This window comes from Cololabis saira, chromosome 19 (genome assembly GCF_033807715.1).
Source record: "Cololabis saira isolate AMF1-May2022 chromosome 19, fColSai1.1, whole genome shotgun sequence".
NCBI classification, from domain to species: Eukaryota; Metazoa; Chordata; class Actinopteri; order Beloniformes; family Belonidae; genus Cololabis; species Cololabis saira.
Genome location: NC_084605.1, coordinates 14,055,141 through 14,078,235, shown reverse-complemented (window position 1 = coordinate 14,078,235; position 23,095 = coordinate 14,055,141). Strand labels below are relative to the sequence as shown.

At 42.1% G+C, this 23,095-nt stretch overlaps 1 protein-coding gene across 2 annotated transcripts; it reads right to left on the bottom strand.

The window, feature by feature from the left end:
* Window positions 1–981: 981 nt before the first annotated feature.
* On the bottom strand, window positions 982–22,802 carry LOC133418991 (plexin domain-containing protein 1-like). Of its 2 annotated transcripts, none has more exons than XM_061707966.1 (13): window positions 22,389–22,802; window positions 10,306–10,466; window positions 6,109–6,252; window positions 5,965–6,034; window positions 5,058–5,180; window positions 4,848–4,966; window positions 4,660–4,747; window positions 3,629–3,724; window positions 3,472–3,553; window positions 3,329–3,389; window positions 3,126–3,246; window positions 1,819–1,973; window positions 982–1,720 (listed from the first exon to the last, which is right to left on the bottom strand). In XM_061707966.1, the coding sequence occupies exons 1-13, from the start codon at window positions 22,462–22,464 to the stop codon at window positions 1,595–1,597; spliced, it is 1,422 nt and encodes a 473-aa protein (XP_061563950.1). In that variant the 5' UTR covers window positions 22,465–22,802; the 3' UTR covers window positions 982–1,594. The 2 variants fall into 2 exon arrangements, with proteins under 2 accessions (XP_061563950.1, XP_061563951.1); XM_061707967.1 differs by having other exon boundaries at window positions 6,109–6,249.
* Window positions 22,803–23,095: the final 293 nt, after the last annotated feature.

Below are 23,095 nucleotides of genomic sequence, written 5' to 3'. Positions count from 1 at the left end.
ACACATTGTAGCTATAGACCACCACCACTACTACACATTGTAGCTATAGACCACCACCACTACTACACATTGTAGCTATAGACCACCACTACTACACATTGTAGCTATAGACCACCGCTACTACACATTGTAGCTATAGACTACCGCTACTACACATTGCAGCTATAGACCACCGCTACTACACATTGTAGCTATAGACCACCACTACTACACATTGTAGCTATAGACCACCGCTACTACACATTGTAGCTATAAAATACCGCTACTACACATTGCAGCTATAGACCACCGCTACTACACATTGTAGCTATAGACCACCGCTACTACACATTGTAGCTATAGACCACCGCTACTACACATTGTAGCTATAGACCACCGCTACTACACATTGCAGCTGTAGACCACCTCTACTACACATTGTAGCTGTAGACCACCGCTACTATCTGGGCATCTCTGCTGTCGTTGGTAAAGGGGCTCTTATCACGCTGCCAGGAGGGGAAAAGTGACCCAAGGCGATATCCAGCGTATTTGTACTCGCAGACACGGGGTCCCTTTGCAGCCTTTGAGAGGGTGCAAAAGGCTCTGCTGAGCCAGTATATTGTAAAGGTCGGCTGTCACTTCGCGTACGCTTGCTGCTCACATGACATCACGGTGTCAAGGAAACAAATTTACTGCCGTTATAAAATCTTGCTAACCAACCAGCTTCTGTTTCAACTGACATTTTCAGTTGTATGTGAGAGCATTTCACCTGTGTGTGTGTGTGTGTGTGTGTGTGTGTGTGTGTGTGTGTGTGTGTGTGTGTGTGTGTGTGTGTGTGTGTGTGTGTGTTCCTGTGTGTGGTTTTCAGTACAGAATGTAGGAGTTTGGTCTTATACATTTTACTGACCTTTCACTGGTCTAAATATTAAAGATATTGTGTAAAACCAAACCGAAAATGATGTTTCGTGGGTTGTCAGCAGCGAAGCAAACAAGATACGAAAATTCACACTGATCTCCAGCTTTTATTAGAAGATATTTTTAACAGAAAGGTTCAAAGAAATGTTTCAAAGTTTGATTACTCTAAAATTCCTCCAGAGACGTCCAAGGTGATCATTATATTCACTATCAATTATATAACTAGATATCTGTTTCAGAGAAGTCCACATATGTATAACATTTTATGAACCAGTCAATGCTTGTGTAGAAGTTTCATGAGACAAAACTAACTCCATAAAATGGATGATAACAGAAATATGTAGGTAAGTTGAGCTGTACATTGGTTTGCAGTATGAAGGCTTGTTCAATCCGTTCCCTGACAGCCCCTTGCATTGATAGGTCTTGAACAGTTACTCATTTGCATCTCATCTTTTCTGTACAGGCCCCCTCCTCTCAGGCCCTCCAACCCTCGGATAATATGGCTGTTTGATGGCAGACAACAAAGAGAAAGCTGGCAAGAGCTACAAGGGCGTTTACAGTAAACTCTGTCCAGCCACAAAGGTGGGAGTAAGGACATCTTGTGGTCACTCGTCTGCCTGATTGTCCATATTCATCTCGCTACTTTTACGTTCCCAAGATGGTGCGCTGTCTTCCTCCAAAGTCTGTAAGTGCAAGGTCTTTAGCAGCAATGCTCAGCTTCAATGAAGCCTTCCTTTTCATGGCCCCCGAGCTCGACTTCAGCGTAATTGGCGTGACAGTCCTGGTTGCGGAACTTCACGGAGGGCCAGTAGTTATTCGTGCGACGCTGAGAAAAACAAACAAAACAACAGGAAGAATGTGCTCATGAGTGATCTTCATAGTTTATACGTCAACTGGGGCTGCAACCAGGTTGATTTTCCTCACCTGCATGAGGTAGAAGGGTGGAGCCACTGTGGGGTGTGTGTTGATGTAGTAAACAGCCAGTAAGGTCAAAGCTACGAGCAGAACTAAAGCAGCAACTACACCTGCGATGATGGCTGCATTCTCGGTTATCCCCGTGTTGCCCGGGGGACCCAGCACTGAATTTGAATGACAGGAAAACAAAAGCAAAAAAAATTTAATGTTTTCAAAGAAACAGGTCTGTGTATTGAAATGAGTGAACGCTTTAAAGGTATTGTGACATAATTTTTAACATGCTTTTAACACTATTAAAAGTCTTGGCCAACATCCCTCAAATGTGTCTAAAAGAGTGTAACAAGACAAACTTCACTCTAGTACTCCATGCCTTGCTTTTTATGACGGTGTTTTTTTGCGCCGTGAAAAACACGTCCTTTTCCCCCTTTCCTGTCAATCATTGCCCCGCTCCTCCTCCCAACCTCCTCCAACCCAACTGCTACACGCTTCTGCCGTCTCCACACACACGCGCGCACACCGAACCACAAACACCCACACACACAGCCCAGACCGGGCGACTACAGCCCGGGGATGTCCGTGACCAGAGGACCGTAGCTCCCCGCAAGCAATACGCTAACAGCGGCGTCGGAGAGTTAAGCCGGGAGCGACAGGCGAAGCATGCACGGAAAAGCAGCACGGCAAAGCAGTCCACCGCAAACAATCACAAAAATAAAGGCATGTAAATAAAGTGTCCCCTTATCTTAAGTCCAGTCAGTAGCCGCGGGTCTTTTTAGCAGTTGTCCTCCGGTGATGAGAACAGAGGGGGCTCTAAACAGCTCCGTGTTAAGCCTGATTTATGGTTCCGCGTTAAATCGACGCAGAGCCTACGCCGTAGGGTTCAGCGTACAGTGCGCGTCGCCGCGTAACTCTACGCCGTAGGCTCTGCGTCGGTGTAACGCGGAACCATAAATCAGCCTTTATGGTGCACTGGAGAGGAGAGGAGACAGGGAGCTGGGTGGAGGGGGCGGTGATTTAGCGGGCCCTGACGTCACGCCCCGCCACCAAACCAGGTGCGCCGTTTTTGCATAGTTATGCGGAAAATCCCAGAAAGCACACAATACATGTACACTGAATGTTAAAAGTTCGTTTTTTTTGGGTGTAATTGATGTCAAGACACCCAACAAAACACAAAAAATCAAGAAAAATGTGTTTTTCATGTCACAATACCTTTAAGATACAGTGATTGATGGAGGTGTTATCGATATTCACAAGACTCCAGCTCAGTGTTTTAATGGCCGAAATAATCATACTGTCTGGTTTCCCCAGCAATAACGCACCGTTTGTGACAGGCTGCTCAAATTCTGCTGAAGAAGGCGTGGGACCCGGGGATGAGTGGTTGAAGGAGCCTGTGGATCCCTCGGGTGGCTCTGGGGAGTAGTCCTCACATGAGCCTTTGGCCTGTGTGAATGCACACAGAAATGAAAGAAACAATGAGATCACTGCTCACCTCCCCGTTGCATGAATTGGTTGTGTCTCTCACCTCCTCGGGGCAGTTGTAATCTAACCACTCTTGTCTGTGCCGGTCGATGCCGTCTGAACACCTGAAAGCCGGTGAGAACAAAGAATGAGAGTAGATAGAATATCCACAGCTCTAGAGCGCAGTGAAGCTGGGTTTCATCTCACCGTTGGAGCGTGTTGCACCAGCCGCAGCCGGCCGTCAGGTTGGAGGTCAGGCAAACATCACAGGTCGAGTGCTGAAGACAAGCTGGAGGAATCAAATACACAGTTAAAGAGCTTAAACAGCAGCGTGTCATGAAGGTCAGCTTCTGTCAACACTTACTGGGCAGAGGCACAAACTCAAACGCAGATCCGCTGACGATCTTTGTGGTGTTGATCTCAACGCGATGATACTCATAGATGGTGTGCTGGACTACATCTTGAAGCAGCAACAAAAAGAAAAGAGATGAGTAAATTTCAGTTAGTTTTGTTTATGCCAAGTCTAGTCTATTTTTGTTCTACAAGCTAAAGAACAAGACGAGCTTTGCACAAGTCTGTCCATTCACTGCTTTCTTGTCACATCTGTGCAATCTGTGCAAACGACAGTAGTCGTCAGTAGTCCTCTTGTTCAGGCATAACAATACCAGCAATTCCTCTACAAACTGTTCTCTTCATACACTTTTTGTACATACAAAGTTTAAATCACCTTGGTTTATTGGTAGGGACCTTATCCACACTGTTTCTTGAGTGTACTGACATATTTGAGTCTTCTTAGAGGCTTAATATACCAATTTATTCAGACTCTGGTTAAACATTACAGGCCATTTTGTTTCAAACATTTATTCTGTTCAAACACAAAACTGCTTCGATTAAAATTGCTTCAGTTCCTACTGGAGGTTTACAGTCATTCATCTTAAAATAGACTTAAAATAACCCAGGGCCGATTTTTTTTAACTTAGGGGAACGGCAGAACGGTCATGTGACTTTCTGCCTCAGTAATGCTGTTTCCATGGTGACATCCTACATACTAACAGCAGCAGCAGGACCAGTATGCAGCATTTACTGTATACTGATTTTTAGGTGCAGTACAAAGTACGCGGTTGTTGAAAGCAGCCTTATATTGAGTGATTTTTGTTGGTAATTGGGAAGATAAACCTCGTTTAGTGCTCTCTACAGGTGGCCACAGGTTCCTTCAGATCCTCCTGAAACTTCCTGCTCACAACAATAACGACCCACAAAAATAACTGCAGTTTATGCGCTAAAAGTTAAGGATGTATACTTATTTGACATTTTTGATCAGTGTGGAAATGAAAAGCCTCCAAAAGTCAAGTTATAAAAAAACAAAAACTTGTGTTTTTCTTTCCAAGAACTGACCTGATTGAAGGGTTGCCATAAACGCGTCTGACAGTCCCACTTTGACCGGATGCTCAGTGGAATTCATTCTCTCCACCGATACAGGGATCTTAAAAACAACAGCCAAGTTCGTGTTGTGAAACGCAAAGTGAATAACAAGCGGAGGCCGACTTCAACATGCAGGCCGAGAACGTGAATCCAGAACTTACATCCATGTAGTTGAAGACAATGTTCCCATTAACGTGGAGGACCGCTTGAAAAGTGAAAGGTCCTTCGTCCTCTCGGTCCTTGAGCCGCACTTTGTCCCACTGCACCACAAATAGATTACCTGAGCAGAGCAGGATACCGAGGCTGGCAGTGAGAGAGACCCAGGAGCTCCCAGACATCACACACTTCATAACCGAGGAACTGCTACATACCGTTGTCCATGTACCCCACTGTGGAGTTCTTGGAGAAGCTGGGGTTGAAGTTGGCCATGAGGGGAGCGATGTACTGTGTTGCAGTCAGCATTCGATGAGTGAACTCGCCCATGAAGATGAACCCTGTCGACATGACAGGACACTTTAGCAATAAATCTCAGCGGCCTGAATGGTGTCCTGCAGAGCTACGGAAGAGTATTAGGGCCACTTAAAAAAAATAAAAAGAATTCTGAGAAAAATTAAAGTCAGAATTCTGAGAAAAAAGTCAGAATTCTGACTTTAATCTCAGAATTCTGAGGAAAAAGTCAGAATTCTGACTTTAATCTCAGAATTCTGAGAAAAAAGTCAGAATTCTGACTTTTCTGACTTTTTTCTGAGATTCTGAGATTAAAGTCAGAATTCTGACTTTTTTCTCAGAATTCTGACTTTAATCTCAGAATTCTGAGAAAAAAGTCAGAATTCTAAGCCACTAAAAAAAAAATAATAATAATTCTGAGAAAAAAGTCAGAATTCTGAGAAAAAAGTCAGAATTCTGACTTTAATCTCAGAATTCTGAGAAAAAAGTCAGAATCCATCCATTATCTATACCCGCTTTATCGTCTTAAAGTCATTATCGATTAAAGTCAGAATTCTGACTTTTTTCTCAGAATTCTGAGATTAAAGTCAGAATTCTGACTTTTTTCTCAGAATTCTGACTTTTTTCTCAGAATTATTATTATTTTTTTTTTAGTGGCCTAGAATTCTGACTTTTTTCTCAGAATTCTGAGATTAAAGTCAGAATTCTGACTTTTTTCTCAGAATTTTTTTTATTTTTTTTAAGTGGCCCTAATATTCTTCCGTAGCAGTTAAAGCCCTGAGAGAGAAGAGGACTGGGCTACCATTTCAAGTGATGGAAACAGAGACTTACCTCCTGTTGCCACAATTATCTGTCTCAACTTGTGTCCATAGAAAGGGAAATCAAAAGAAAGTGCCACCCTCTGTGGAAAGGATCAGTGTCAGACACGGTTGGGTGTAAATGACAGATTTAGGTACGTGGATCCTCTCATCTCACCGCTGCCTTTTGATGTGTGTTGGACAGGATTTCGTGGATTCTGACTTGGTTCTTGTGTCGAGTGTTCAGATCCACCCACAAGCTCTCCGTCTCTATGTCTGTTGGACCAAAACTGCTCCATCTGTAGTACCTCTGAGAGTCCTCCTGGGAGAGAGACAACACTCTTACAAAAAGTGCTTTGTTGGTTCAGCGCTCTAAATACAGTATTTGAAGAAAGTAATTTGTACTGAGAATTAAATTTGAAGCATTTTCTAAAGTATTTGATGGAAATCAGACTTTTCATTATTATTTTAAAGCATTTACAAAATACCGCTTGATTAAATGCTTATTTTTTTGTTTAACAAAAGTGAATTCATTTAAAAATGTAACTCATTTTCTTGTTGGTTAAGTTGAAATGAATACATTTGTATTTTGGTCTCTGCATGAGATGTAAAAAACATGATTATTTGTCTTTGAATAATTGTAAATCATGTTTTGCTGAATTTGTTTTATAGTTTTGCACAAAACTATTTCTTGGCATAATGTTTTCCAGATTCACTGCCAATTAAAACATTTGTGTAAGCCTTATTTTAAAATAATTAACCATAATCAATAAATTAATAATTATGAAGATTTTCTTCTTTACTAATTCTATTGATTTTTTTTGATTTTTTTTTATATTTTAATATTTCTGTTTTTTTATGCAATAAATGTTTTCATTAAATAATTTGCATTGAATTTATAATAACTTGATTTTTTTAAAGTCTAGTCTAGTCTGAATCAAGTTTGATCAACTGGTGAACGGGTTCCTCTTTTAAACCAAACCAAAGTATCCCCCAGCAGTGCTGCCAGAAATGTCTATACGTTTTGGTGATTTTTTATGTGAAAATTGTCAAATTGGTTTATGTGAGTAGGATAAATGATTCTGCCTGGTTGATGGACGGTTGATGAAGTCATACATCATAGGGGTTAAACTGTCTAGAGCCAATAATGATGGGAGTCCGTCTCACCCCCAGTTTGGGCCATAAACAGCACGTCCACTTGAGGGCGCTGTTTGCACATTAAACGTGAAGCCTTGACAACACAGTTTGCATCTTCATCCAGATCCCCGTTGTTGATGGCATTATTAATGTAAGATACCCTTCAAGGTGACAGAGAGCTATGGTTCTGGGGTTTCGTGCGGGCTCAGAAAGTGGAGCAGTTAAAAGCAGAGCTCTCGCAGCCTCTCAGGCTGCTCCACATACAGCTAATGACCCACTTCTCCTCTCATCTCCACTGCCTGACACCAGCCTCTATTCTGGAAGTGAGGAGAGCAGTCCTGCACTGTTGCCCAACAGCTGACTGATTCATGGGAGCCTCTGATTGGATAAAAGGTGGAGAGTCACAGACATTAGGATCAGACCTCCCTGACAAAACTATCGGCAGCACTAAGGCCAAGCCACCTTTAATCTTGTCCAAGTGAGTCATTCATGAGCGTGCATATTTGTGCACAGTCGAGCTTAAGCAAACACTGTAAGTTGGCAAGGTGAGGACTCCGTCTGTTTTTCATTTCAAACATAGGGGAGTTGTGTGTGTGCAGCACAATCGATTTGGGCTTAATATTACTGCAGCCGACTCCAGTGAAAGATGTGTCTGGGACATGATGAGACACAAGGAGTGTTGGGAGTAATGCATTACACATGTAATCTGATTACGTTTGCTGTTTAACAGCAATAGGACATGTTACCATTAGAGTTTGTGTCTCAGTGATCCCCGTTACAAGGGATTTAATGTGAAATCACAGACAGATATTAAAGCAAATATCTGGCTGTGTTGGGGAGAATCTCCGTCGGAGCGACAGCCGATGATGGGGAAAGACATCGGGTGAGGTCACTGTGATGAAGGGAATCCCAACGGGGAAGTCAGAACGCAAAGCAGGGGGGGGGGGGGGGGGGTGGGACAAGCAGGCTGCTACTTTTTCATGACATTTTTATTTTCACTTCCAGCTGTCTCCTTAGCAGATGAAGTCTGCTCATCGCTGTGCGGGGGGAGTGCAGTGCTTCACCCATGCTCTCTGGCTCTGAACCAATCAGTGCACAAGCAGCGAGCACTGCCTGTCTCGTTGACGAAGTGTGGTTTTAGAGAGGGCTCAGGTGAGGGGTCGTTCTCGGATCCTGTAGCGCAGGGGTATTCAACTAGATTCGGCCGGGGGCCACATCTGCAAAAGGACTGTATGGAGAGGGCCGCACAATTTGAAAATGTGGGGGTTTTCAAAATGTATTTTGCACTCAAAGACGAAGACTTATGTAAATATAATACATTTGTATTATACATTTGAATATATCTAGTTTACATATGAATTATGTATTAATTGTCTCCAGATTTAGTAATTGTGAATGTTAAATATAATATTCAGATAAAGAAATATTATTTTGAATGCAAGTTCATTTTGAAACCATGCATTGTGCAAACTTAATGAAATTGATATTGACCTACTTTTAATGAAACACACCATAATGACAAAGCACCACTTTCCACCAAGATTTCCTTATTTGAATATTATATTAAGCATTGAGCACAACCATTTTAGTCCATAGTAGCCAGTTATAAAAATATTATTAAAAAAAAAAAAAAAAAAAAAAATTCAACAAACACCCCCTTTTTTGAAATATGACCAGGGGCCACATAAAAGCTCCTGGCGGGCCGCATGTGCCGCCAATTGAATATCCCTGCTGTAGCGTGTGACCCTCTGTCGGCTCAGATCGATCAGGTAACGGAGACAGTAGAATTAATTTAAGACCCTCACTTACAAAACTGTTTTGTCTAAAACTGTCCGGGGGATAGTGAACTGTGAGCTTTGGAGGTCGTAGTATCATGTAAATCAGTTGCAAAGTGGATTAAGGACAGCAAAATAAAGATATCGGGGTAGTCATCACGAAGGCCTGAACTTATCCCAACAGAAAATCTGTGGGTGGTGCTGAAAAGCACGCAAGTGCATAAATCCACACAAAACTGACTCAACTCCACCGGTTCTCAGGACGAACCGGCTAAAATTCCTGCGGGATGTCGTGAGAGCTCTCGGCAGGCTACCCAGAAAATTTGCGGCCAAGTTAAACAATTTAAAGACAATCAGACGTTAACCACAAATAAATCGTGCCAGTGCGTTTGTAAATTGAGCCATGGACTTCAAAGCAGCGAGAGGGAGCGTCGGTATGTGCAGAACTTCAAGGCTGCTGCTAATTGTTTATAGCCCAAAGGTGAGGATGTTCTCCCTGACCAGGCCGGCCGTTGGCGGTGTCATGTCAATATTTAGCATTAACGCACTTGGAAACTTCACTGAGGTAGTTTGGGAGGGGCAGTACTTGGCACGTGAGAGATACACGTACTGTGGGATTCTACCGACTACAACAGAAGTGTGTTGTCAACCTGAGTTACGAGCAGTACTCGAGTTGAGGGGGGATGAGGGGGGATGGCATCCCCCCTGAAATAAAAACGGTCAAAATCATCCCCCCTGTAAAACTGCCATCCCCCCTTTCCATCCCTTATGTCATTTCATCAATGAATGTGGTTTTACTGCTATTTCAACATTAAGAGTCATCACCAGAAAAATAACTTATTTGACAATTTTCACCTGTTTCAAGTAAATTTTCACTTGAAATAAGTAGAAAAATCTGCCAATGGGACAAGATTTATCTTCTCATTACAAGAAATAAAATCTTGTTCCACATGCAGATTTTTCTACTTATTTTAAGTGAAAATCTACTTGAAAGAGGTGAAAATTGTTGTTTTTTCCAGTGATGAGTCTTGTTTTAAGTGTAATGAGATTTTTTTTACTAAAATGAGACATTTTAACTAGAAATAAGACAAATATTCTTGTTAAGATTGAGAGTTTTTGCAGTGATCCATTTTACTTATCCTGTGAAGGACAGAATCATATTGGTAAGTTCAGAAAACTGTTTTTTATTTTTGTGTTTTGATGTATTTGAGCCCAGTGGATATTTAAAGCTTACAGAAGGCTGCATTTAACTGCTGCTATTTCATTCCTGCAGTATTTCTGCAGCTGTTTTGGTAAGTGCTATTATTTGTAATATATTATATTATTTGTAATCAGCACAAATTATCTGTCCCCATATGATAAAATCCACCATCCCCCCTTTTTTTTTATTTACAACTCGAGTACTGGTTACGAGGCAGGATGGAAAAGGGCTTAAAGCGACCGGTGGCTTGTTAGCATCTCACCACGATTCGGGTCAAGTTGTCAGGCAGGGGGCTGACGTCAACTCCTCCACTTTTAACCTGTGGGTTGCGAACTTCTTTGTGCTGGGCCTGCTGGTCTCTCCTGGCTCTGTGAAACTGGGACAGCTGGGCGTCTGTCCGCAGCGCCATCCCACTCTGAGCATCTAGAGCAAGACAGGCATTATAACGTCAGCGTGCAGAAGCATCCGGGAGGACTGGCGGGTCTGCAGGGTGCACCTGTTATCACTTGCCATCACACTATGAGTTAAGCAACTAAAGATTTATTTATTTTACCAGCCTGACTTGTGGCTGCTCTTAATTAGTTACCATAATTTAGATAATTTACAGGTGTACGTGGACGCAGAAAATTAAAGACACATTTTGGAGAAAGTACCAGGAAACAAAGCTGACCAACTTTTCCTCTTTCTCTTTACATCTGTCAAACAGAGGCCGTCATAATCCCGTTTAAATCTCCGCTTTTAAAACTAATGATGTGGCATGTGTGTTTTGGCTTCTTCTAAATGATCCGCTAAGCCAGATCCAACATTCATGTTGTGCCAGTGGCGGACCTGCGTTGCTGAAAGCATCCCTCCTGTGTGTGCATCTCTGTATCTGCTGCCCACCTACAACAGCAGGCTTTGTCCTGACATCTGCTCAACAGATCTGAGACGGAAGTTTACACTTCGTTTCAACCCATCCATGAGTCACTGTCCACGCTTCTGGTCAGCACTTGCAAGATCAGCAGAACTGGCTGATTGCGCAACCGAAAGTTTTCAGCAGCTTTTTTTTCTTCTGTTTTCTTTTCTCTTCTGTTTTCTTTTTTCTTCTGTTTTCTGTTCTCTCTTTGTTTTTGAAATGACACAATTATTCATCAAGATATTAAATAAGAACACATATTTAAAATCAGGCTCTCTTTTTTTCTCTCGCTCCTTTACAACCGATGATCAAAGCTTGTATTGCAGTAAACTCTGGACCTTGGATCATTTCCACATACCTTTTTCTTTCTATAAAGTTCTGCCTGGAATGGCTTTATTGGGTTTGCCCTGGGCCGGTTTGTTCCAATACAATCCGAGCGTTGCAGCGTTCAATGATATTTTAAGCAATATCACGCTCTCAACTTTCTAGCAGTGGCTTGGCCGTTCTAGTCTCAACAAGAGCGTGCCTGTGTAAACCAGGCGAGAGCCAGAAAAATGCTTTTCCAGTTTGGTGTGTAAGAACTTAACAGTGGTGCACAAATCCCAGACTCCAAGGAACTGCAGCCTTGACGGCGAGCCAGATCTTGAGCAGACCTCCCTAATGTTTTTGTGGTGAAAAGCGAAAATACGCAAATCTTTGTTCACAGATTACAGAATTTCATGGAAGACCTTAACAGGGATGTGAAGGCTTTGATCATGGTCTTGTCTTCAAAGGTTTTTTTCTTCATTTCTTTCTTCGTGGTGCAACTTTGCTGCATATTTGAAAGCGGGTTATTCCAGAGAACATGTAATTAGCTACTTAATGACCATTTATGGATTGTTTTGTAGATGTAGGCAGACCGCATTGCTGATCAGTAGCTGGTGGTCTTGTTGACTGGCAGGCATGCATCACATCTGCATTAATCCTGCCTTAACCTTGAATAAAAACTTTAGAGGGGGTTTGGAAGACTGCAGCCCACGGGGTTGGACCATCAGAAGCTGCTGCACCACAAGGACCTTTTCATAGTTTTTCAGCTTCTGCAGGAAACCTTTTTATAGCCTAAAAGTGCTTTTAAATTATGTTTTTTTTTTTGCCTCAGCTCTCATACTCGGAGCTTACCTGGCGTGAGGGGGACCATCTGGGACACAAGTGCACAGTGAGCCGTCCAGACAACACACACATGCAAGTACAGTGACTGAAAAAAGAATTGGTTAAATAAACAGCCGCAAGGAAGCATTGTAGTTGAAGAAAACCTTTTTCCTCTGTGGTGGAGACCAAATATTTGGGTGACTGAAACAACTTTCAAATCAAAAACTCCCAAACAACACAGACTTGTCCCTCTGAGACGGCCTTAGGCCTAGGGTTGCCACCTTTCAGAAATAGAAATAAGGGACGCCCCGATTTCAGCAGCGCAGGAGCCAAAAAAAAAGCCCCAAAACGTCTAAACTGAATAAAAATGTGTTTATTTTATATGCAAAAACAAAATGCTTTGATTTAAAGTTTAAAGTGCTTTAATAGCATTGAACTTGCAGGACTGTACAGACAGACAACCATACTAGTAACTGAAATATCCTCCTATGCTACGTATGTCCACATCAGCCCAGATGTAATATAGCTACAGGTGAAGAATATGGTGTAAAAGTTAATTTATTTCAATAATTCAACTAGAATATGGTGTAAAAGTTAATGTATTTCAATAATTCAACTAGAATATGGTGTAAAAGTTAATTTATTTCAATAATTCAACTAGAATATGGTGTAAAAGTTAACTTATTTCAATAATTCAACTAGAATATGGTGTAAAAGTTAACTTATTTCAATAATTCAACTAGAATATGGTGTAAAAGTTAACTTATTTCAATAATTCAACTAGAATATGGTGTAAAAGTTAATTTATTTCAATAATTCAACTAGAATATGGTGTAAAAGTTAATTTATTTCAATAATTCAACTAGAATATGGTGTAAAAGTTAATTTATTTCAATAATTCAACTAGAATATGGTGTAAAAGTTAATGAAAATACGGTACAAATCGTGTCCCGTATTAGTTCAATACGGGACGCAACATTTTTTTCTCAAATAAAGGACAATTCCGTATTTTACGGGACGGGTGGCAACCCTACTTAGGCCTGAAAATGTCTCATTCTGCGAGCCTTTTAGGTTTGTGTACATCTAAGTTGGTAGTTCAAAGCTGTAACACTGTTCTCAAAAGACACAGCACTTGCAGAAAAGAAGTTGGAGAGACTTGGTTCAATCTGGCTGCTAGGACCAAGGCACGTTCTCTCTCTTTCACTCTCTCTTTTTTATTCACAATAAAAACTTGTTTAACAGTTATAAACATTACAGAGTGGCAAGAAAAACTACTGTATGTGAACTCCGTGAAATTAACTGAAAGTATTTAGTTATCCATCAGCCTGCAGTGAGACGGTTTCGTACTGTGGCTCCTACAAAAGTGTGTCCGACCGAAATGACTCCAAAGGCACAACAGGTGAAGAAGAACCAGCAAGAAACAGCCGAAGACGCGAAGACATCACTTGAGCTGGCAAACATCTCCTCTCAGGCAGTAGCAAAACACACTGCTGTATGAGTGAAGTTAGCCAAAGTGTAGCTTGGCAGTCCACAAGTGGAGTGGGAAAATATTTTGTGGACTGATGGAACAAAAGTTGAATTGTTTTAGCACTAGGTATGACACGAAAATAGTCCGACTTCTTTTAACAGGGAAATGTGGCGGATGAAACACCGTGATTTGAGATCATTCCGCTTCTTCGGGGCCTGAATTTCATCATCGATGGGAAAATGTGAATTCGCTTGTTTACCCAGATGTTCGAGGGGTGGCTTGCTGCCAGCTGAAGCTTTGTATGACAACATTAGACGTTGAGTGCTGCAGCAGGACAATCAGAGTAAATCCACCATGTAATGGTGCTTTTTGGAGCGGCCCAGGCACACCTCCGTCCTTAAAGGTATTGTGACATGAAAAACACATTTTTCTTGATTTTTTGTGTTTTGTTGGGTGTCTTGACATCAATTACACCCAAAAAACAACAAACTTTTAACATTCAGTGTATTGTGTGCTTTCTGGGATTTTCCGCATAACTATGCAAAAACGGCTCATCAGGTTTGGTGGCGGGCCGTGACGTCAAGGCCCGCTAAATCACCGCCCCCTCCACCCAGCTCCCTGCCTCCTCCCCTCTCCAGCGCACCATAAAGGCTGATTTATGGTTCTGCGTTACACCGACGCAGAGCCTACGGCGTAGGGTTACGCGGCGACGCGCACCGTACGCTGAACCCTACGGCGTAGGCTCTGCGTCGATTTAACGCGGAACCATAAATCAGGCTTAACACGGAGCTGTTTAGAGCCTCTTTTGTTCTAATCACCGGAGGAAAACTGCTAAGAAGACCCGCGGCCACTGACTGGACTTAAGATAAGGGGACACTGCTGCTTGCATGCCTTTATTTTTATGATTGTTTGCTGTGGTTCGCCTTGCTGCTTTTCCGTGCATGCTTCGCCTGTCGCTCCCGGCTTAACTCTCCGACGCCGCTGTGAGCGTATGGTTGGAGGAGGAGTTTTGGAGGAGGAGCGGAGCAATGATTGACAGGAAAGGGGAAAAAGGAAGCGTTTTTCACGGCGCAAAAAACACTGTCATAAAAAGCCAGGAATGGAGTACTAGAGTGAAGTTTTTCTTGTTACACTCTTTTAGACACATTTGAGGGATGTTGGCCAAGACTTTTAATAGTGTTAAAAGCATGTTAAAAATGATGTCACAATACCTTTAAGCGCCGCAGACATGCTGTGTCGTGACCTCCAGAGGCCCGTTCACAACAGACATCATGCAAAGTGAGTCTGAGCTGAAACATTTCTGCAGACGAACAATCATAAATGAATCCTGAATGATATACAACCGTGAACCAGAGATTCACAAAGCACCTGCATTGATATCAAAGGGGGCGTGGCTCACTTACATTCCCTTTAGTGAATATTTAATGGATGTGTTCAATAAAGTCTTGACAACTTATGATTTTCTGTGATCAGTTTTATGTTCATGTGTTGACTTACCGTATTTTCTGGACTATAAGCCACACCTGTATATAAGCCGCATCCGCTCTATTTTTAAAAAAACAAATTAAAAAAAGATATACAAGCCGCATCCGCTCTATTTAAAAAAAAACATATGCAAGCCGCAAATATTTATGTTGTTAGATTAGATATTTACTACATGTACAGAACCATTTTGAACTGTAAATGATGTACATGTTTGTACCTAAATAGATCCTTTCCTAACAGTGTCTTTTAACACGGCAGCAACTTTGCTGATTAAAACAGGACAGAACCAAGAGAAAATAACCAGTATTTATTTATCTATTTATCTGTTTGAAATCTGCTTCTACTTCTATCTGGTAAAGAAGAAGTAGCGTATTCTTCTTTGCATTTATTTTGTCTTAGTTTTTATTCTAATTCCGGTTAGAGCGCCCGAGCGGTGGAAGAAAAATCCACAGAATAGCCGCACCTTTGTATAAGCCGCATGGTTCAAAACCTATGAAAAAAGTAGCGGCTTATAGACCAGAAAATACGGTATATGAAAGTCCAATCACTTTATATGGTAAAGCCCCCCCAAAATAGCCACAGCTTCCTTTCTTAATTACTAATCATTTAACTAGTATCATATGAGCTTTTTTAAACCCAAAATAGGACAAGAGAATAAAACATAGAGGTTATCGCACACTCAAGGGAGATCACGCTAATGAGGAATCGTGTACGATCACCGTGCAGTGAAGGCTTTTTTCCAGCTTCAGAGAACCTAATTGGGTCAGATTGACACTCATCATCATCACTGAAAAGCTGAAGAGGCATCAGACAACGGAGGGGACAAGACGAGGAAATTACACGACACTAACGCGCCTGCATGTGTGAACACGTTTACTTTCACCTCAGAAAGTGACACTTTCTTTAAAGAGACTGTGCTTCAGAATAAAAATGCTTGCAGCGTTCAAACTCTTTCACTTCTTCCCCTGCACTGTCATATTTTTATAATTTTTATAAATATTGACCCGTTGGTTATTGAAACATCCCCAACCGCGGATAACCGTTTACATCTGAGCCTGGACCAACCAAAAAACGCATCTAAAAATAGCTTTGACTTGAGCGGAGAAGACTTTAATAGCTGCAGGTCTGGCAGGCACATGTGTACGTGGGCCCTGCGCAGGGAATGTGCAAACTGGTGCAGAAACACATCCTGCTGTATTTGAAACACGCTCCAAAAACTCAAGTGACAGATGTGACGATCGGCCGATGAACGACAAGGGCCTTCATTCGACACACGCATTCTGCCGTTTCTGCTGATTTAACGGCTGAAAAACCATTATGACATTTGGCTAAAATTAGAGTATTCCTATTGGCTGCCAGGACGGTGTTGCTTTATATTTCTGTATCTGCTCGGTGCCAGATTTCCTGTTCTTTAATCCTACACCTCTTACTAAGCCAGGAGTGTTGAACTGAGTGGGAATAAAAGCTCCTATCCCGGAGGCTTAGGTTGTGTGATTACAAATACTCGTTAGCTATTTCGGGTCTCCTGCGTGGCTGCGGTGTCCACTGCAGCGGCCTCCACGCAGGTGTCTGCATTGCAGCATCCACCTCACACATCTGGTGGGTGTTGGGAATCACTTCAAACGAGGACACGGCATGTTGGGCCACATACAGCGTACTGTGGATGCACAAATTGGGTTTCATTCAGCCTGTTCCCTGATTGATTCAGCTTAGTTTTCAATTCAGCATATTCCTGTTGCACTAACTAATGTAAAGATGATCTCAGGGAACTTCATACAGAAACTAATGTAAAGTCCAGTCCAGGTCTGGTTAAGCAGAATTCAATTCAAAACAATACTAATCCAATTATGTTTCTGTCTGTCCCATCTGTTAATCTATCTCTTTCTTTTCCCGAAACACACAGTAGCTCTGCGGTCTTTCAGGGCTTATGCACAATTGACATGACAGGAAACGCAGTGGGACACATTTTTTTAAGAGTAGCATTTGAAGGTTAGAGGGGCTAAACAAAATCCATAACCACGCTCCTAAACCGAGACAAAAGGTAAATATTCGACCTCGACACGCTCCATTAATAAAAGAAAAACACATTTCACCCCGAAAATAATCTCTGTGCAACACTTTGAAGTCAGAACGCAGGATTTAGCGAGGACACGGAGGCATTCATGGCTGTGGAGGAAAAATGAAAAGGATCTGTGCATCAAAGGAGGACAAAGAGCCAGTATCTCTGGGATCTTCGGTGCAGAAATGGACACATTTAAGAGGGTTAACCATTATAACGTAGCAGTAGCAGGATGATTGAATCACAAGATAGAAGCAGGTCTTTGACCCGGTAGCAGTCCTGTTTTGTATGCTGCTAGAAACGAGTGTTGCCTTCAAGAATCAGAAACAGCTGAAGCAACTGCAGGCTTCCCAATGTGAGGTCACTACTTGTTGTGTCAGTGCCGTTTAAAGGAGTGATTTTGGATTTTTAAAGGAGGTGGGGGGGGGATCAGTATTAAATCAAGCTTGGAGCTTACGCTGTAGGAGGAGGCCATTTGGCATCTTACCCCACAGAACAGCAGTTACCATAACACACAGTCACAAACACTAGCAGCTGGTATGATAAGGAAATTACTCTAAAAAGGAAGAAGAAGAAAAAAGCTTTCAGATAAATATGTACAGGTCACTCAGGGTCAGCGTTTCATTAGAATTATGAACTGTCATCGATGGATTTGTCTCGTATTCGGTGCTGATATTTCTCTGTGCAGATGAAGATGGGTTTGGCCACTCAGAGTTCACCATCTGTTTTTGCAATAATTGTAATATTTATAGTTCTGAAACTCAAAGATTGTTGTAGTAAGAAATGTTCGGGAGTGCCTAACATGAGCCTTACTGAGCGAATGTTATTATTGACTGAAATATCTCAAAAGCAAGATTAAGCACTCATATTTATTTGGCTAAAATTTCACATCAATGATATTTTATAGCCATAACCCAGAAATGACATCACATTACCTTTAGCAGAGTTTTCAACAGAGGATTACTTTCAAGCCACGGTAACATAGTAGACAAAGTAGGTGCAGTTAAATCAGCCTTTAAAAAAGTGCAGCTAAGACAACATTCAAAATATTAAAACAAATGTTTTTGTGTCATTGTGTTTTCCTTCTTAACCTTATAGTCCCTCGATCAGTGTATCCTGTCAGATTAAGATGAATATTGTGTTAGATATAATCCATTTTATTTGAGTTTTCTTTGCTACAACTCACGTCTCATTTCCAAGTACCAGGAACTAAACACAACACCAGAGCCGTGAGAAAGAACTTGCTGGGAATGGCAACATACTTCAGACGTAAATAATAATCAATCCCCATTGAAAAATGTTTGTGTAGAATATAAATTATTGGTTTAAAAAAAAGGAGGGTAAAAAGTTGACATTGTTGCATGTTTGCATGCATAAAGTCATCTGTTGTACCCTCGCAGGTGCTTTAAGAGCTCAATCTGCTTTAATCACTGTACAAGAGGCACGGGTACAATTGCTGCGATACTTAGTCAGCATTTCCCGCTACTCTTTCGCCACGGTTAGTCATCATAACAGATGTTTCAAAAAACATGAAAGAAGTACCTGCAGAAATTCCATCAGCAGCACAGCATCCAAACCAATGCAAAGAAAAGAAAAGAAAAAACAGAAAGAAATTTAATATAACAAAAGGAAAATCTTAAAAGGGGCATACTAGGAAAAAATATAAAATAAAATAAAAATTTGGAAGTGTGAAGTGGACACCAAAACAAAACCTCCACATAACATCATCCTGTCACCTCTTCATGGCCAGCTCAGACGTGAAATACGGCATGCAGTGGGCCATTTAAATCAGCAGAATCCTGTGACATCACAGACCCAGATATGAGTAGAATGTTTATTGTAACACATCAGGTAAAATTCTATGAAGCAACAAATGTATAAATAATTAGGGGGGTGGTATTATTAAATAGCGGCCAGAACCATCAGCTAGCTCTCATAACTTTCACTACTTATTGCTTAGCACTGTGTTGACGTCTGGGGGGGGTCTGGTTTGGTGACCTCAGGATTACATCTCTGTGCTCCTGTTTGCTTCAGCGGGCCGGGATCTTCAGTTCTTGCCGGAGCGGTTCACAGCCAACAGGGAAGCAGCAGAGATGACAATCAGCCGCTCCAAATGGAGTCGGAACCAGGCTGAGTGCTCCCCCCGGCTCAAGGGACCCGGAGGACAAGGTGCTGCCTCAGGAGCAGGAGTTTAAGTGTGTTGGGGTCTTGTCGTGGGTTGGGACCGAAAGAATGCATGTGGATACAAGCAGCTGAAATGAGCTTCCTCCGTGGGGTGGCTGGATTCTGCCTAGAATGGCTGCTCCTCCACATCCAGTGGAACCAGCCCCCGGGTCTGGCACTCAGAAGGCGCGCCGATTTTTTCCAGTGGCCAGCCGCGGTACTGCAATCAAAAATCCCATGCGGCCCAGAAAGCTTTTTTCCCATAGACCGCAATAGTAAAAGAGAAGCCTTTAAAACTGTTCACAGGAACCTCCAGCTGTAATCCCGGGCAATTACGAATCTTTGTATTCTATATTTTTAAGTCATGGACTTTATATCCGTCAAAAATGTTTTATAACGGCCAGAAAAGTCAAAGAAAAGTCTCTTTCTGGGCGTGACGTCACGGCTGACGTCACAGCCGTGTCCGTGCATTCCACGGATGTTTATAATAATATATATTATGTAATTATATTATATTAATACATTAATAATATATGTAATACTATACATGTAATAATATACATTAATTTGTATATTATATTAATACATATTATATTAATATTCGCGGCATTGCCCCGGGGCATAATGGGAGGCCCCAGAGCATCATTGGAGGTGACTCAACTGCGCATGCTCTTTGGGCCGCATAATGCGGAAGTAAACCAGGAAGTCAGAGATTTTTTCAGCGTATGCGCTGGCTGAGCAGAATGCATTGAAATGAATGGGCGGCCATTTTTAGTGTCCCATCCAGTTCTATAATACATCCATGAGTGGAACCAGTTGAGGTGGTTCGGCCATCTGGTGAGGATGCCTCCCGCACACCTCCCTAGGGAGGGGTTTTGGGCGTGTCCAACTGGGAGGGTGTCCCGGCTAAGACAGCTGAGAGATAATATCTCTCAGCTGGCCTGGGAACCCCTCAGTACCCACCCTGGAGGAGTTAGTGGATGTGACTGGGAAGAGGGACGTCTGAGCCTCATGGCTCAGGCTGCTGCCCCTGCAGCCCTGTCTCAGACAACTGGAAGATAATGGATGGATGGATGGATGAGCTGAACAGCTTCTGTTAACCGAGTGCCAGATAAATGCGGTGGTCATTTCTGAAATGCACCTGCAGCATATCAGGCTGCAATGCTGGTAGGCTTGGCCGACGACAATGGGTTAAGGCCCGGTGATGCCAGGCCAAGTGACCATGGCCCAGCAGACCCATGCTAGTCCTACTGTCAGCTCTTGTTTCAGATATTTTTTTGGGGAGCAACACTTGAACTGATGATGTTTGGATAGATGTGATAATAATTAATGTAAAGTAATATTTTTTAGCTTCACAAGTTAGCATAAGCTTAGTTAACCACGCTAAAACAACTACATAAAGTAGGCGTGTTCCAGCCCAGGCCTGTTCGTTCCACCTATGTGCAACAGGGTTTTGACAGGGGGGTTGTCCAGTTCTTCTTATGAAGCCTATGAGATATAGTTGCTATTGTTAGAAAAGACAATACTCAAAGTTATGCCCTGCTCAACTAATGCGGAAGGGACAGAGAACATATTTGAGCTGCAGTGGCTTGGCAAAATGAATGCTGACGGAGAAACAACTATAATTTAAAGCAGCAGACCTCTGCTATGTTCAATTGTTAAAACGCAAGTGGAGCAGCCTATGCAGCAGCAAATTCCTCCTGGCAAGGCGACACATTGTAATGTGTTGTGTTTTGTCAGTGTAGATGAAGGAGATTTCCTCTTGTCCAAAGTTGCTTCAGGAGTTGGGAATCAAGTGCCCGCTGTGCGATCAGTGGTCCGCACTCCAGCAGGTGGAATAAATGTGCACAGAAATGTTGTGTAGAGCTCCAATTCGGTGAACTCCGACACTTAAATTTGTACTGCTGATCAACTGCAGATGTGCAAACGGTCTTGATGGCCCTGACCTTCTGAGAAAATGGGGACAGCCTTGCAACCAAGTTTATATAACCCTGCTGGAATATGAAGCGCTCTGTAAAAGAGATTTGGCACACTCTGCAGTGGAGAGGCAGGAAAGGGTCCGTCCCTTGAATCCAATGACTGCGAGTGTAGGCATTTAATTACCAAACCTTGAGCACTAATTGTGTAGTCCAAAGCTATTCTATTTTCTTTTTTTGTTCACAACTAATATGCAATTATCAAATCTGAGTGAAAATTGTCCAAAATTAGTGCAAAGTGAAGCTGACAACAAGATGAGTGGAGAAATGATGCTAGAGTTCAAGTGGTCTTATGTCAGGAGCCATCTGCTCGGGCGTCTTCTGCAGAGCTAGGCCCCTGATCAGAGGAACTGGGACCACAGGAGAGGCCAGAGAAACTGGAGCACCACTGATAGTCAGGAGAAGCAGGAACGGAAGAACGGGGGCCGGCTAAAAATACTGCGTCTCTAAGGAGAACAGAAATACGTACATGGGTACCACAGATACAGGCAGAGGCAGGATGACAGAAGAGGACAGAGACATGTAGAAAAGGTGATCATATGCATTTTTGAACGAGGTGCCTGAAACTTCCCAAATATAAGATGTCTCAGATCAGCTTTCTTCTTTTTTAAAAACACCTGCAGTGCTGAACTGCAAGATTAGTGGAATTACTGGTTGACCTCAAACATGTAATGCTTGGATGCTAGGATTTCCCTGAGTACCAGACATTATTTACATCACTTTAAAAAAAATAAAAATGAAATAATAAATAAATAAATAATAATATTAATAAAATTAAATAAAAATATGATGAAAAAAATAAAATAAAACTAATATACACATATATATATATAAACTAAAAATAACCTTAAATAAAATAAAATCCAGAAGTGTATACATACTGTCACGTGCTTATTCCAACTGAGAGAAAATCATGTCAGATGCCCCGTTAACTTCAAACATTCAGAGTAAGATGCTCAAATTTGCAATCGTAAGACAAAAATTGGAACATAAAAGCTTTAGGTATGCCTCTTCCTACATGTTGTAAAAAAATAACATTCAGGTCAAATCCTTCTTTTAATCTTCAAAATGATTTCTGTTTTCCAGACAGGTGGTGAAGGTGGTGCGGTAGATCTTGAAAATGTAGAAAAACTGTGTGAATTTGGTGTTGTCATCAAACCAAACGGCTTACCTTGATTTTCCTGAGCCCAAACTGTCCCCAGCTCAGCCTGTGAGAGACAGATGAGGAGAACAGCACAAAGCCCCATGTCCAGACGGCTCTTCTCCCTCCTTCCCCTGCTTCTCTCTCTTCGTCTACTTTTCCCGTTTCCCCTCTTACTTTGCTTGGAAGAATGGGAAACTTCACTCCTCCTTTCCCCCACCTTTCGCTGCCGTCTCGTTGCCTCTGCTCACGCACACAACTGCCTTTTCCTCCTGAAGCAGAGGTTTACTTGGTTCTCCCTCCTCCGCCTGCCTCCCTTCTCTGCTCTGCTGCTGTGGTGGGCCCTCAAAGTAATTCCTGAAGTCATGAATCCATTGCAGGAACAGAGATGACAAACGGCTGAGGTGCTGAAGAGTAAGGTGTCTCCTCGTTGCTCCTATCTCTTTATTTTGTGCTCCCTGAAGAAATTCTTCACTGCTTTCTCTCCACCCCCACCCCCAACCCACCCCCTTTCTTTCTGACAAAAATGCTCTAGATTTCTGTAACTCTTCTCTAAAGAGGAAATATTTATGTATTGCATTTTTTTTCTCTCCATCCAAAATAAAAAAGAGAGAGTTGTTGGAAGGAGCATGTCTCCCCCATGTGGAAGCATACTGAACCAAAACAAGAGCGATACCTTAAGGAATAACACTTTCCTTCCCTTATAGGTTGTTTGAAGAAATATTAAAGAGGACGTC